The sequence below is a fragment of the Pelobates fuscus genome, chromosome 7 (assembly GCF_036172605.1).
Source record: "Pelobates fuscus isolate aPelFus1 chromosome 7, aPelFus1.pri, whole genome shotgun sequence".
In the NCBI taxonomy this organism is placed as follows: Eukaryota; Metazoa; Chordata; class Amphibia; order Anura; family Pelobatidae; genus Pelobates; species Pelobates fuscus.
Window position 1 is genome coordinate 29106710 of NC_086323.1, and position 17375 is coordinate 29124084.

Genomic DNA, 17375 nt, shown 5'->3' on the forward strand with positions numbered 1-17375 from the left:
AACTATGTAAAAGGACATTCTAAATAAATGTGTTTTTTGTTTTGTTTTTAAAGCTGTTAAAAAAGTAAAAGAGCAGAGTTGCAAAAAACAGCTCAGATGTAACTTTTTGATAATTTGATTATCGAGGCCTAAAACTTTCAATTATCGTGTCAACGATCCACATTTCCTATGTAACAACAAACCTCACGGACAGTTTTGAGCAATACAAGGTACAGGGTGCATGCACAGCCAATCGCTGGCCTGGTAACGCTTGTCATAGAGAAACATGGCCTTGTGCTACGGCACAAAAGTAATCGGTGACAGCTGTCAGGATGCTAGATTAGTAGCATTATTAAAGTGCAGATTTCTGTAGAAATTATAGGAAAACCTATTAAGCTCTAGAGTAGCATGTACGATCATGTGGACCAACAGCAGCAAGAGTGGTAAACATGAATCTATTATCACAAGTACCAGAAGAAATGCAAAGTTCATATTGGATCCTCATTGCAGAAATCTAAATCAGTTTTGGGATGTGAATAAAAAAATTATCGTTTAGTAACAAAATGTAATCAATGTAATCATGAGTAGGATAATGGAGGAGATTTAATGAGATGTTACATTATTTCTATGCTCGATTTTTTTTCCCTCCCCATGTATGATTTTTATTCGATTGTATCAAATGATCACATCATGCACAAAAAAAAAAATAATAAAAATAAAAATAAAAAATAGAAAAAATATTTGTTTGTTACTGAGTTCACAAAAATTGTGTTCGAAAGAAAACTTTAAAAAGTCTTTTATAGTTTGGGGAAATACCACGCTCATAAATACACTACGTACATCAGTGTAATAATACAAGCAATATAAATTTTTTACAAAAGCCTCTCTTTATGTACCCAAACAAATAGCAAATAACATAAGTCACCATATGCCTTTCATGTTACAGAAAAAAAAAGATAATTCGACACGGTAAACATATGTGTTATATCTTTATTTTATCCAAACATATATCACTGAAAGAAAAAAAAGAAACCCTGTTATTATAAAATAATGTATTAATGCTTCCAGTATGCAATGTTAAAAAATAAAATTAATAATACATTTAAAAAAAAAAAAATAGAAATATTAAATCGCAAAGTGCCTAAAATTGCCTACTGGCTATTACCCTAATATCACGAACAAAGCATCTAGACAACAAATGCCGTATAGTCACGGGAATCAATACATCATTGTGCAAGTCAGACTGTGGAATTCATGGTCTACACAACAAATTGATCAAAAATGCTTTGCAAAACATAGAAACATAGAATGTGACGGCAGATAAGAACCATTCGGCCCATCTAGTCTGCCCAGTTTTCTAAATACTTTCATTAGTCCCTGGCCTTATCTTATAGTTAGGATAGCCTTATGCCTATCCCACGCATGCTTAAACTCCTTTACTGTGTTAACCTCTACCACTTCAGCTGGAAGGCTATTCCATGCATCCACTACCCTCTCAGTAAAGTAATACTTCCTGATATTATTTTTAAACCTTTGTCCCTCTAATTTAAGACTATGTCCTCTTGTTGTGGTAGTTTTTCTTCTTTTAAATATAGTCTCCTCCTTTACTGTGTTGATTCCCTTTATGTATTTAAATGTTTCTATCATATCCCCCCTGTCTCGTCTTTCCTCCATGCTATACATGTTAAGATCCTTTAACCTTTCCTGGTAAGTTTTAGCCTGCAATCCATGAACCAGTTTAGTAGCCCTTCTTTGAACTCTCTCTAATGTATCAATATCCTTCTGAAGATAGGGTCTCCAGTACTGTGTACAGTACTCCAAGTGAGGTCTCACCAGTGTTCTGTACAATGGCATGAGCACTTCCCTCTTTCTACTGCTAATACCTCTCCCTATACAACCAAGCATTCTGCTAGCATTTCCTGCTGCTCTATTACATTGTCTGCCTACCTTTAAGTCATCAGAAATAATCACCCCTAAATCCCTTTCCTCAGATGTTGAGGTCAGGACTCTATCAAATATTCTGTACTCTGCCCTTGGGTTTTTACGTCCAAGATGCATTATCTTGCACTTATCCACATTAAATGTCAGTTGCCACAACTCTGACCATTTTTCTAGTCTACCTAAATCATTTTCCATTTGGCTTATCCCTCCTGGAACATCAACCCTGTTACATATCTTAGTATCATCCGCAAAAAGACACACCTTACCATCAAGACCTTCTGCAATATCACTAATAAAAATATTAAAGAGAATGGGTCCAAGTACAGATCCCTGAGGTACCCCACTGGTGACAAGCCCAAGCTTCGAATATACTCCATTGACTACAACCCTCTGTTGCCTGTCACTCAGCCACTGCCTTACCCATTCAACAATATTGGAATCCAAACTCAAAGATTGTAGTTTGTTGATAAGCCTTCTATGTGCAACAGTGTCAAAAGCCTTACTGAAATCGAGGTAAGCAATGTCTACTGCACCACCCTGATCTATAATTTTAGTTACCCAATCAAAAAAATCAATAAGATTAGTTTGGCATGATCTCCCTGAAGTAAACCCATGTTGTCTCTGATCTTGAAATCCATGTGTTTTTAGATGTTCAACAATCCTATCCTTTAACATGGTTTCCATCACTTTCCCCACTACTGAAGTTAGGCTTACTGGCCTATAGTTGCCCGACTCCTCCCTATTACCTTTCTTGTGAATGGGCACAACATTCGCTAACTTCCAATCTTCTGGGACTACTCCTGTTATCAATGATTGGTTAAATAAATCTGTTAATGGTTTTGCTAGTACACCACTAAGCTCTTTTAATAGCTTTGGGTGTATTCCATCAGGTCCCATTGACTTATTTGTCTTTACTTTTGACAGTTGAAATAGAACCTCTTCCTCTGTAAACTCACGTGTAATAAATGACTCATTTATCCTTTTTCTTAACTGAGGTCCCTTTCCTTCATTTTCATCTGTAAATACAGAACAAAAATATTCATTGAGGCAGTCAGCTAGACCTTTATCCTCTTCTACATACCTTCCTTCTTTTGTTTTTAATCTAACTAATCCTTGTTTTACTTTTCTTTTCTCATTTATGTATCTAAAAAAGGTTTTGTCCCCCTTTTTTACTGACTGTGCTATTTTCTCTTCTGTGTGTGATTTGGAAGCTCTTATAACTTGCTTAGCCTCTTTCTGCCTAATCTTATAGGTAATTCTATCTTCCTCACTCTGGTTTTTTTTATAATTACTAAATGCTAACTTTTTGTTTTTTACTATTTTGGCTACATCTGTGGAGTACCACAGTGGTTTCTTGAATTTTTTGCTTTTACTGACAAGCCTAATGCAATTTTCTGTTGCCTTCAGTAGTGCAACTTTTAAATAATCCCATTTCTTTTGGACTCCATTTAAATTGCTCCAGTCTGATAATGACTCCTTTACACATATTCTAATTTTGGAAAAGTCTGTTTTTCTAAAGTCTAAAACTTTTGTTTTTGTGTGGTGTGACTCAGTCACTGTTCTTATATTAAACCACACTGACTGATGATCACTGGATCCTAAACTTTCACCTACAGTAATATCTGATACCAAATCTCCATTTGTTAACACTAAATCTAGTATGGCCTCTTTACGAGTTGGCTCCTCAACGACTTGTTTTAGAGACAATCCCAGTAGGGAGTTTAGAATATGTGTGCTCCTGGCACAAGTAGCTATTTTTGTTTTCCAATTTATATCAGGAAGATTAAAGTCACCCATGATGATAACTTCCCCCTTCATTGTCATTTTAGCTATTTCTTCAACTAGTAGATTATCTAACTCTTCAATTTGTCCTGGGGGCCTATAAATCACACCTACACGAGTTACTGTGTGATTACCAAATTCTAGCGTAACCCAAACTGACTATGTTCGCCTCACTAACCTTTATTAGGCTAGATTTTATGCTATTCTTTACATACAGGGCCACCCCTCCCCCTTTCTTGCCTTCCCTGTCTTTTCTATATAAAGAGTACCCTGGTATTGCTATGTCCCAGTCATTTTTCTCATTATACCATGTCTCAGTAACAGCGACTAAATCTACACTATCAGTTGCCATTATTGCCACAAGTTCATGGATCTTATTCCCTAAACTGCGAGCATTTGTAGACATGACTCTAAGCTTATCATTTTTTAACACACTTGCTACAGGCACCTTCTGTCCTTGTTTTGGGGGACAATTGGATTGATGTTTTATCACCCTTTTGCCCCCCCCTCCTAGTTTAAATACATCCTAGCAAAACCTCTGAACTGCTCACTGAGAACATTTGTTCCCTTTTGAGAAAGATGCAAACCATCTTTTTTGTACAGTTTATTTCCATTCCAAACAGAGCTACCATGAGCAATAAAGCCAAATCCTTGCTCCCGACACCATTCACCAAGCCACAAGTTAAAGTCCCTAATACGCATCCGCCTGTCATTCTGAGTGTTATGCACAGGCAGAACTTCAGAGAATGACAATGTGGAAGCAACCTGCCGTATATCATTGGCAAAAACACTAAAAACTTCCTTAACCTCTGAAACCTCATTGCAAGCCAAGTCATTTGTCCCTAAATGGACAAGTACATCCAATTCCCCTTCCTGCTTTGCTTGCTTAACAATATTACCGATACGTCTCCTGTCTCTGTGAGCAGTAGCTCCGGGAAGACACCTCACAAGACCACCATTGTCCATCTCCACACCTCTTATGATGGAATCCCCCACCAACAACTGCTTTCTATTAGGCCTCACCAAGCCTCTCTGCACAACACCACTAGCCTCAGTGCCTCTCTGCACAACACCACTAGCCTCAGTGCCTCTCTGCACAACACCACTAGCCTCAGTGCCTCTCTGCACAACACCACTAGCCTCAGTGCCTCTCTTCACAACACCACTAGCCTCAGTGCCTCTCTTCACAACACCACTAGCCTCAGTGCCTCTCTTCACAACACCACTAGCCTCAGTGCCTCTCTTCACAACACCACTAGCCTCAGTGCCTCTCTTCACAACACCACTAGCCTCAGTGCCTCTCTGCACAACACCACTAGCCTCAGTGCCTCTCTGCACAACACCACTAGCCTCAGTGCCTCTCTGCACAACACCACTAGCCTCAGTGCCTCTCTGCACAACACCACTAGCCTCAGTGCCTCTCTGCACAACACCACTAGCCTCAGTGCCTCTCTGCACAACACAACTAGCCTCAGTGCCTCTCTGCACAACACCACTAGCCTCAGTGCCTCTCTGCACAACACCACTAGCCTCAGTGCCTCTCTGCACAACACCACTAGCCTCAGTGCCTCTCTGCACAACACCACTAGCCTCAGTGCCTCTCTGCACAACACCACTAGCCTCAGTGCCTCTCTGCACAACACCACTAGCCTCAGTGCCTCTCTGCACAACACCACTAGCCTCAGTGCCTCTCTGCACAACACCACTAGCCTCAGTGCCTCTCTGCACAACACCACTAGCCTCAGTGCCTCTCTGCACAACACCACTAGCCTCAGTGCCTCTCTGCACAACACCACTAGCCTCAGTGCCTCTCTGCACAACACCACTAGCCTCAGTGCCTCTCTGCACAACACCACTAGCCTCAGTGCCTCTCTGCACAACACCACTAGCCTCAGTGCCTCTCTGCACAACACCACTAGCCTCAGTGCCTCTCTGCACAACACCACTAGCCTCAGTGCCTCTCTGCACAACACCACTAGCCTCAGTGCCTCTCTCCACGACACCACTACACTCTGAAAGTGCAGAAAATGAATTATGTAGAGCAACAGACTGTGCAATATGCCTTTTATCCACAACTCCAAGTCTACCAGATCCTACAGTAATCCATCTGCCATTCCTAGTATGTCTCTGCGGCAGTGGCTTTGCAGCAGTTCCAGCAGTTTGTTTACCAGATAATTTGCAAATCTCAGACTTCAAAAATACAATCTCCTGCCGCAAAATAGAGAACTGTCTACAGATTAGACAACAACCAAACCTCCAAAAAGTGGAACGTGAAACAAATGCAAAGCAACTATTACACTGAACTAAGTCTGCCATTCCAATGAGGTGAATAATTTAAATCAAACAAACCTTAACTTTTTATTTATCCTCCTGAATACCTCGGATTACCTCCAGGTTATCTCCAGAATATCTCCAACCACACACACACTTAGAAGCAACACTCTCCAGAATATCTCCAACCACACACACTTAGAAGCAACACTCTCCAGAATATCTCCAACCACACACACACTTAGAAGCAACACTCTCCAGAATATCTCCAACCACACACACTTAGAAGCAACACTCTCCAGAATATCTCCAACCACACACACACTTAGAAGCAACACTCTCCAGAATATCTCCAACCACACACACACTTAGAAGCAACACTCTCCAGAATATCTCCAACCACACACACACTTAGAAGCAACACTTAGATGAAGCAACCAAGCTCTATTAGCCAAGCTAATGACAACTACCCTTATATACTCCTAAAATCACCTCCCACTAGGAATGTTTAACACCTGGGTAGGCCTCTGCTTATTAGCAAACAATAGCTAATTTAAATAGCAATCAATAGCAAGTAGCTACCTAATCCAATCAAATGCCTTATAATTACCAACAGGAAATCAAACCTTGTGCAGTCAGTAACCTTTTCCTACAGATGAATCTTACCTGTAACAGTAAAAAAGAACTCTTAGCACAACTCTTAGACAGTTGAAGCTTCTGTAAAACTCTCCAGAATATCTCCAACCACACACACACTTAGAAGCAACACTTAGATGAAGCAACCAAGCTCTATTAGCCAAGCTAATGACAACTACCCTTATATACTCCTAAAATCACCTCCCACTAGGAATGTTTAACACCTGGGTAGGCCTCTGCTTATTAGCAAACAATAGCTAATTTAAATAGCAATCAATAGCAAGTAGCTACCTAATCCAATCAAATGCCTTATAATTACCAACAGGAAATCAAACCTTGTGCAGTCAGTAACCTTTTCCTACAGATGAATCTTACCTGTAACAGTAAAAAAGAACTCTTAGCACAGCTCTTAGACAGTTGAAGCTTCTGTAAAACTCTCCAGAATATCTCCAACCACACACACACTTAGAAGCAACACTTAGATGAAGCAACCAAGCTCTATAAAAAGAATAAAAATAAAGATCTGAAGAGACACACCGCACCCCTGGCACTCTGATCCGGAGACCCGACACGGCACACCGCAACTGGATACCGCGAAACACGTCCCTCCAACATGCCCAGAGACGGACTTCGTCCTAGGGGACCTCAGGGGATAATACAGTGCTGTAATGGCCTACTATCTGGTATAATCCTGGCAGTGGTAGAAATCAGATGCCTTATCAGTAAAAAGTTCTAGATGTTGTGGTATGAATGCCTAGACTATAACAGATCTTGTAAGAATAACCCCAGCTTATGGAGCTTGAATACACTTATCACTGCTAGGCTGTTTTATAATATGGTAGATATTGTCTTATACCAGCCTGTAACCTAACTGACAGACCTACCTTATTTTAACAGATGTACTGAAAATAGCCTAACTGTACTAAATGCAAGAATGTCTTATGATCACTAAGATAAAAATTTATATTACCTTTATTAGGTTTGTTGCCTCTGCTGGTAGCTATGACTTACTGTATAACTACTCAGTGTCAGGTCTATAGAAAAGCCTGAGTAACTCTTGGATACCTCCCTACTATGACAATGCTAGCCTTAACTTGTTACAACTTTCAAACTATTTACTTCACTGCGATTTAAACATGTCCATAAATATAAAAAATAGTGCATTGTACTACCATACCCTAATGCTTTCCTTGTTATACACTCTTTGTCTTTGAAATAAGCATGCGGATTGCCTTTGGGGTACCACGTGCCTGTATGTTACCATCATATGCATTGCAAAAATAAAGAATTAAAAAAAATAAAAAAAATAAAATAAAGAACTGAGTCTTTAGAACATGCAACATTGAACGCATAGATTTAGCCCAGAATACATAAGCGAGGTAGTTTTCCCATATTTGCCGTGAGGGAAATTTATGAACGGGGAGATTTATAAATGTGTTAACAGAAAAGTGGGACAATGTACTAAAAGTGGAGCAATCTCCAAGGAAACAAACCATCAGGGACATTCCATTGGTTTCTATGGTGATAGCTCTATTTCTAGGACCTTAACCTGACTTTTCTAAAATAGAGAAATCTCCACCATTGGGTCTACCTGTTGTTGAAGTGGGGCATTTTCAGTCAATAAAAGGGCACTCTTAAGTGGCAATGGATTACATCCTATAGTCTACTGTGATCTTTGAGGAAACAACGGTTACATTTTCCAGCATATACAACAGTGAGGTGCACAGGGGAGTTGAATACATAACTCTGTTACCTCTACAGTACTTCTTAGTATTGGCTCAGTCACCATTCAAAGAGTGTTTGGGCACATACTCTCCTTAACTCCATGCACACACATTGTTTTCTTCTAAGGGACCATGCAGAAAATGTACAATAGAATGCAGCTTAATCACAAATCAGCTGCTGATGTACCATACAATGGGTACATTGAATTTTTTTTTTAATCTGACAGGGACAGATAATGTATCAAATACAATAAAAACTAACAATAAAAATGACTATAAATGACAGTATCAGTGAGCCTTGGTTGTAAATAAATTATCGGTTATATTTTACAATCAGACGTGCTTACATGTAAACAGACAGACAACCGCCAAGGAAGGTACAACTTAAACAAAGGTTACACAAAGACACTTAACTCGACACATTATTTCTTAGATATGGTATTACTAGTATCATATTGCACAGTGCCAATGGAATAAGCTGGATATTAATGTTATACTGAGGGGTTATTTTGTTAAACTATTAAATATAGTAATTGTGGAGAATTGACAAGGAAATATTTAAGATGATAATTGATACATCAGAAATATCTGCAGCTATTTTGGCCAATTCTCCCCAATTCATTCTTTAACATCTGTAACTTAACATAAAACGGTATTGTGTGTCTGGAATTGTCAATGGCAGAGTTGTTCACTAAAGCATGGATTGTCTTATGTTCAGACGAATTTCATATTTTAGGCTAAAATTGTTAGTTTTACCAATTCAGGCATGTTGAATTAACATGTTAAATTCACACACATTAGCAAATAAACCTTAACATTAACCACAAAATGTACCTAAAATGTGCATTTAGAACCAGAGGTAATCAATGAATTATTCATTGATTCTGCAACATAAGGTTTAAACTGTTAATGTGCCACGCTACAAGCAATTGGTCACTCTGCACTTTATATTCTTATATTACACTGCAATCGTTTTTAGAATGGTTTTGTAATATTCTGAAGAAGTCTGGGAGTCTTCTAACCTGTGGTTGTTTGAAATTTCTACACACTATAATAAACTGACATACTTGTGATCTATGGAGACAAAGATCATGCATTTATAAAGCCAAAGAAGAACCCTCTTGGGTAGCAGAGCCATTACTGCGTACTCTGTTTAAATTAGAAGTCTTGAGGGGAGCGGGCTTCATACACTAAATATAGAGTTGTATGGAATGGAAAACCAAGTTGCAGAATTAATGTCAAATTAGTACATTTGGCAATAATATCCAACTCAACTATAGTCACAGTTTAACTATTTTAGTCTAAAATGTGCAATTCAATTACATTTTCAGTTCACTACAATTAGTTTTTTTAGTAAATAAACCACTAAATGTTACTTTTAAAGCGGCTCTGTCACCTCCCCACAATGAGTATTTAAGAAAGACAAACTCTTACATTGATGGTGTTGAAATCTAACCGAAATTCAAACGCAGTCAAAAGATATAATAAGGCATAGTAGAGACTACAGTACTTTGTATTATGTATGCTTGACAAAATGGCGTACCTACCGCTGTCAAGCTTTGTCACACCCAAAGCTGCCACTAGTGACAGCAGTAGGAAAAATGCCTTGTCTGTGGAGGTTTCATGCAGTATGGAGCTCGTATAGTCATCCAGGGCCTCATCTTGTCTAGTTCAAGTGACCCGAAGAAGCTCTGTTTGGAGAAGTGGTAGAGCTTATAGAATCTCTGCTGCATCACTGAGGGTAAACATGTATCACACATATACCACTGTGACAATAATCCATGGTTTTGCAATAGAGGTCCCATGCCAGTACCACATGCACTGCACGGATACATGAGGTTGCCCACTGCCTAATGCCACCTGGTTATGCAATACAGTAGCCTACATACTAGATCTGTATTAAAGAATATGGAGAGAACCATTGAATTGCCTAAAAACCCTTGGTCAAGAAGTACAGTAAGATCTCCCCCAGATGCCAATCCCATATAAAGAGATATATATGCCTTGATTGATGTGATTTCCCACATTGGCACAGATACCTTTGGTTTCCTCTACTACAAAAATTATCTCAGGACCTCCCTCTGAATCTGTCATGCCACCATCATCTCTATTACACCAGGGCAGCAGCTTGGTCCTCATTTAACACCTTCATCCATCATTATCGGCTAGATGTAGCCAGGTCTTCTACCTCTGATTTTCCCTTGTACCTTTCAGCTTGGTTATAACCCATCTGTAGTGCTGCCATGGATATATCCGCGAAATACAGAAAATTTATACCATACTTACCAATATGTTTGTTTCCTGGATATAGGCAAAGGCAGTATTACACTCTTGCCCCTAGTTGAATTTCTGCTTTAAGCTTTGGGGGCAGGAGAAGAAGTCTCTCTTTTATTAATTAGGTGTTTCTGTCCAAATAAGGAGTGGGAGGAGGTATACCCATCTGTAGTGTTGCCATGGCCTATATCTGGGAAACGCAAATATTGGTAAGTATGGGTAAATGTTCTGTTATATGCCTTGGGATGGGATTGCACACTGGCCATATACATAGCCCTCTACATTTCAAATGGACAATGATGGACACTATAATCTTAGGGGGTGTCGTGACCATGGGTGAGGCTGTTCCTAAAACATTTTAGGTAACTTACTAATAACAATTTATGAAACTAATACAGAATTTAGAACAAGCACATGTCTATTGTAGTTTAAAGAGATATTACTGTGAGAATGATTGTTTTGGAGATTTCTTGTACACTCAGACACACAAACAATATAGAGTACCTAGAAAAGAGAGGCCAAAAAGTAGGTCCAAAATAGGGACTGTTCCTCCTAAGTAGAAACAGTTGGGGCTTAAGCACTATAGTGACCACCCTCATTCCAGTCCCCATAAATACACTGACCACATGTCTATTGCCTCCGGTCATGTAGTGATACCCTCCATGCCAGTCCTATAAAAATAGAAATAAAAGCCTTGATCCACTGGACATACTAGTTCCTTATGGTTATGCAGTATAGTGACCACACATGCCAATGTCCAGAAATCCATAGGATTGCCCACTGAACACATGCCTAATGTCCCCTGGTCATGTAGTACATTGACCCAACCATGCAAGTACCCTAAATGGAGATATGCCTTGATCCATGTAATTGTTTACAGGCCCTGGAAGGGCAGTCTGGGAGCCCCTGGTATGGCAGTCTAAGAACCCCTGGCATGGCTCCCAGGGAGGGCAGTCTGGGAGCCCCTGGTATGGCAGTCTAAGAACCCCTGGCATGGCTCCCAGGGAGGGCAGTCTGAGAGCCCCTGGCATGGCTCTCTGGGAGGGCAGTCTGAGAGCCCCTGGTATAGCTCTCTAGAAGCCCCTGGGAGATCAGTCTGGGAGCCCCTGGTATGGCAGTGGACGAGCACCTGGCATGGCTCCCAGGGAGGGCAGTCTGGGAGCCCCTGGTATAGCTCTCTAGAAGCCCCTGGGAGGTCAGTCTGGGAGCCCCTGGTATGGCAGTGGACGAGTTCCTGGCATGGCTCCCTGGGAGGGCAGTCTGGGAGACCCTGTCATTGCTCTGTGGAAGGGCAGTCTGGGAGACCCTGGTATAGCTCTCTAGGAGCCCCTGGGAAGGCAGTCTAGGAGTTCCTGGAATGACTCTGTGGGAGGGCAGTCTGGGAGCCCTCTCTGGGAGGGCAGTCTGGGAGCCCTCTCTGGGAGGGCAGTCTGGGAGCCCTCTCTGGGAGGGCAGTCTGGGAGCCCTCTCTGGGAGGGCAGTCTGGGAGCCCTCTCTGGGAGGGCAGTCTGGGAGCCCTCTCTGGGAGGGCAGTCTGGGAGCCCTCTCTGGGAGGGCAGTCTGGGAGCCCTCTCTGGGAGGGCAGTCTGGGAGCCCTCTCTGGGAGGGCAGTCTGGGAGCCCTCTCTGGGAGGGCAGTCTGGGAGCCCTCTCTGGGAGGGCAGTCTGGGAGCCCTCTCTGGGAGGGCAGTCTGGGAGCCCTCTCTGGGAGGGCAGTCTGGGAGCCCTCTCTGGGAGGGCAGTCTGGGAGCCCTCTCTGGGAGGGCAGTCTGGGAGCCCTCTCTGGGAGGGCAGTCTGGGAGCCCTCTCTGGGAGGGCAGTCTGGGAGCCCTCTCTGGGAGGGCAGTCTGGGAGCCCTCTCTGGGAGGGCAGTCTGGGAGCCCTCTCTGGGAGGGCAGTCTGGGAGCCCTCTCTGGGAGGGCAGTCTGGGAGCCCTCTCTGGGAGGGCAGTCTGGGAGCCCTCTCAGGGAGGGCAGTCTGGGAGCCCTCTCTGGGAGGGCAGTCTGGGAGCCCTCTCTGGGAGGGCAGTCTGGGAGCCCTCTCTGGGAGGGCAGTCTGGGAGCCCTCTCTGGGAGGGCAGTCTGGGAGCCCTCTCTGGGAGCCCCTGGTATGGCTCTCTGGGAGGGCAGTCTGGGAGCCCCTGGCAATGCTCCCTGGGAGGGCAGTCTGGGAGCCCCTGGGATGGCTCTCTGGGAGGGCAGTCTGGAAGCACCTGGGAGGGCAATTTGGGAGGGCAGTCTGGGAGCCCCTGGCACGGCAGTCTGGGAGCCCCTGGCACGGCAGTCTGGGAGCCCCTGGCACGGCAGTCTGGGAGCCCCTGGCACGGCAGTCTGGGAGCCCCTGGCACGGCAGTCTGGGAGCCCCTGGCACGGCAGTCTGGGAGCCCCTGGCACGGCAGTCTGGGAGCCCCTGGCACGGCAGTCTGGGAGCCCCTGGCACGGCAGTCTGGGAGCCCCTGGCACGGCAGACTGGGAGCCCCTGGCATGGCTCTCTAGGAGGGGAGTTTGGGAGCCCCTGGTATGGCTCTCTGGGAGGGCTGTTTGGGAGGGCAGTCTGGGAGCCCCTGGGAGGGCAGTCTGGGAGCCCCTGGGAGGGCAGTCTGGGAGCCCCTGGGAGGGCAGTCTGGGAGCCCCTGGGAGGGCAGTCTGGGAGCCCCTGGGAGGGCAGTCTGGGAGCCCCTGGGAGGGCAGTCTGGGAGCCCCTGGGAGGGCAGTCTGGGAGCCCCTGGGAGGGCAGTCTGGGAGCCCCTGGGAGGGCAGTCTGCGAGATCCTGGGATGGCTCTCTGGGAGCCCCTGGTATGGATGTATATTACTCTCTGTGTATTTCAGGGGGTCTTTGTCCCTGCAGTCCCCACCCTGCTCTCCCAGATGCCCCAGTGTCTGAGTTAAGCCAAGGCCTGACAGCAGGAGGGGCACACTGGGCAGCAGATACTCCCATTCCGGGGATTCCCTCCCAGCTAGGCCCCTGATCCCTGCCCAGGGAATGCTGCGTCCTGCGGTGGGGGGCCCTCTCTCTCCCGGGGGCCCCGGGATCCTCACCTGCTGATCTTCTGTGCGAAGGCTCGGCGCTCGGCCATGGCCGCCGGTCTGTGTGTCTGTCAGTCTGTCTGGGGGTCTCCCGGCCGGCGGGGGGAGTGCGCGCTGCTCCGGGAGAATGGGGCAGGAACAGCTACCGTAATGATGGGAAGATCCGCCCCCTTCTGTCTGGAATCCTGCTCACACATTGCACAACCACAACTCCCATCACTACTAACACATCCCTGAACATCACAACTCCCATCACTGCCAACACATCCCTGGACATCACAACTCCCATCACTGCCAACACATCCCTGGACATCACAACTCCCATCACTGCTAACACATTGCACAACCACAACTCCCATCACTTCTCACACATTGCACAGCCACAACTCCCATCACTGCTCGAACATCCCTGGACATCACAACTCCCATCACTGCTCACACATTGCACAACCACAACTCCCATCACTGCTCACACATTGCACAACCACAACTCCCATCACTGCTCACACATTGCACAACCACAACTCCCATCACTGCTCACACATTGCACAACCACAACTCCCATCACTGCTCAAACATTGCACAACCACAACTCCCATCACTGCTCACACATTGCACAACCACAACTCCCATCACTGCTAACACATTGCACAAACACAACTCCCATCACTGCTCACACATTGCACAACCACAACTCCCATCACTGCTAACACATCCCTGGACATCACAACTCCCATCACTGCTCACACATTGCACAACCACAACTCCCATCACTGCCTGCACATTGCACAACCACAACTCCCATCACTGCCTGCACATTGCACAACCACAACTCCCATCACTGCCTGCACATCCCTGGACATCACAACTCCCATCACTGCTCAAACATCCCTGGACATCACAACTCCCATCACTGCCCCCACGTTCCTTGACATCACAACTCCCATCACTGCTCACACATCCCTGGATATCACAACTCCCATCACTGTTTACACATCCCAGGATTACCAAAAACTCCCATCACTACCCCCACATCCCTGGATTACCAACAGCTCCCATCACTGCTCCCACATCCCTGGACATCACAACTCTAATCACTGCTCACACATTGCACAACATCCCTTGCCATCACTGCTCATACATCCCTGGACATCACAACTCCCACTACTGCCCCCACACATCCCTAGACATTACAACTCCCATAACTGCTCACACATCCCTTGACTTAACAACTCCCATCACTGTTCACACATCTCTGGACATCACAACTCCCATCACTGTTTACACATCTCTGGACATCACAACTCCCATCACTGCTCACACATTGCACAACCACAACTCCCATCACTGCTTACACATTGCACAACCACAACTCCCATCACTGCTCAAACATTGCACAACCACAACTCCCATCACTGCTCACACATTGCACAACCACTACTCCCATCACTGCTCACACATTGCACAACCACAATTCCCATCACTGCTCACACATTGCACAACCACAACTCCCATCACTGCTAACACATTGCACAAACACAACTCCCATCACTGCTCACACATTGCACAACCACAACTCCCATCACTGCTAACACATCCCTGGACATCACAACTCCCATCACTGCTCACACATTGCACAACCACAACTCCCATCACTGCCTGCACATTGCACAACCACAACTCCCATCACTGCCTGCACATTGCACAACCACAACTCCCATCACTGCCTGCACATCCCTGGACATCACAACTCCCATCACTGCTCAAACATCCCTGGACATCACAACTCCCATCACTGCCCCCACGTTCCTTGACATCACAACTCCCATCACTGCTCACACATCCCTGGATATCACAACTCCCATCACTGTTTACACATCCCAGGATTACCAAAAACTCCCATCACTACCCCCACATCCCTGGATTACCAACAGCTCCCATCACTGCTCCCACATCCCTGGACATCACAACTCTAATTACTGCTCACACATTGCACAACATCCCTTGCCATCACTGCTCATACATCCCTGGACATCACAACTCCCACTACTGCCCCAACACATCCCTAGACATTACAACTCCCATAACTGCTCACACATCCCTTGACTTAACAACTCCCATCACTGCTCATACATCCCTGGACATCACAACTCCCATCACTGCTCACACATCCCTTGACTTAACAACTCCCATCACTGTTCACACATCTCTGGACATCACAACTCCCATCACTGTTTACACATCCCAGGATTACCAAAAACTCCCATCACTACCCCCACATCCCAGGATTACCAAAAACTCCCATCACTACCCCCACATCCCTGGATTACCAACAGCTCCCATCACTGCTCCCACATCCCTGGACATCACAACTTCCATCACTGTTTACACATCCCAGGATTACCAAAAACTCCCATCACTACCCCCTGGATTACCAACAGCTCCCATCACTGCTCCCACATCCCTAGACATCACAACTCTAATTACTGCTCACACATTGCACAACATCCCTTGCCATCACTGCTCATACATCCCTGGACATCACAACTCCCACTACTGCCCCCACACATCCCTAGACATTACATCTCCCATCACTGCCTGCACATCCCTTGACTTAACAACTCCCATCACTGCTTACACGCCCCTTGACTTAACAACTCCCATCACTGCTCATACATCCCTGGACATCACAACTCCCATCACTGCTCACACATCCCTTGACTTAACAACTCCCATCACTGTTCACACATCTCTGGACATCACAACTCCCATCATCTCTCACACATTGTACAATAGCTCTGAACATCACTAACTCCCCAAATATTCCATGGATATGTCCCATAACCCTAACTCCCATCACTGCTAACATATCACATAATATTTCTGAACATCACTGAAAACCTAAAACTCCTATCACATCAACAAACTCATCACATGATATAACCAACCACTCACACATTATAAGAACCCTGAATATCCCTATACCTACAACTATCTTATGGAAAATGATCTCATGATACAACCCACCTCTGCTTGCACAGAATTACTGAAAAACTCCCATCACTTATGCAAAATATCGATGTAACCCAATAATATTGTAAGGCGCTGCAGAATAAGTTGGCAATGAATAAATACCAATAATAATAATAATAATAATAATAATAATCACCACACATTTTAGGGCATCACTCAAAACTACCCCTTATTCCAATAAACTAAACTACTTATATATGGCATAACAGTTCTCTTCACCCATCAAAACAGCAATACATATTATTTCAGAAAAACAATTAGTTGATGTGTGACCCACACAGCATCCCTAAAAATCTCCAACTCACATCAATTCAGCCAAATAACCGGAAAATGACCAATCACACGTTACACATCCTAAACAATTCCCACATTGTCATAACTGTGGCCAAATAATCACATGTAAACTACCAATAATTCACGCCACATGCCTCAAGTTCCACCAACTCCCATCACTTCAGCCAGAACCATTGACAGTTTGGCTCATATTGCAAAACATATAGATATGTCTGTTTTCTTGTCAGAAGTCTCTCTGTCAGGACATAGCAAAGTACTAAATATGTTGTGGTGAGATCAAACACATTTAACTCCCTAACCCTTATTTGCTACTTAGGTACATGCTGTTAGGTACACTTCAACTCCTCGTCAAGAACTAACTCCATGCCAGCGAGACCAGTACATTTAAAAGAACACTGTAGACACTACAGTGGTT

At 44.4% G+C, this 17375-nt stretch overlaps 1 protein-coding gene across 8 annotated transcripts in view; it reads right to left on the reverse strand.

The window, feature by feature from the left end:
* Positions 1–13767, reverse strand: part of DOCK7 (dedicator of cytokinesis 7) — a 137910-nt gene extending 124143 nt beyond the window's left edge. For all 8 annotated transcript variants that reach the window (XM_063427858.1, XM_063427857.1, XM_063427854.1 and 5 more), the window contains exon 1: positions 13646–13767. In XM_063427858.1, the coding sequence (XP_063283928.1) occupies positions 13646–13683 (38 nt within the window). In that variant the 5' untranslated portion in view covers positions 13684–13767. The remainder of the gene's footprint in view (positions 1–13645) is intronic.
* Positions 13768–17375: the final 3608 nt, after the last annotated feature.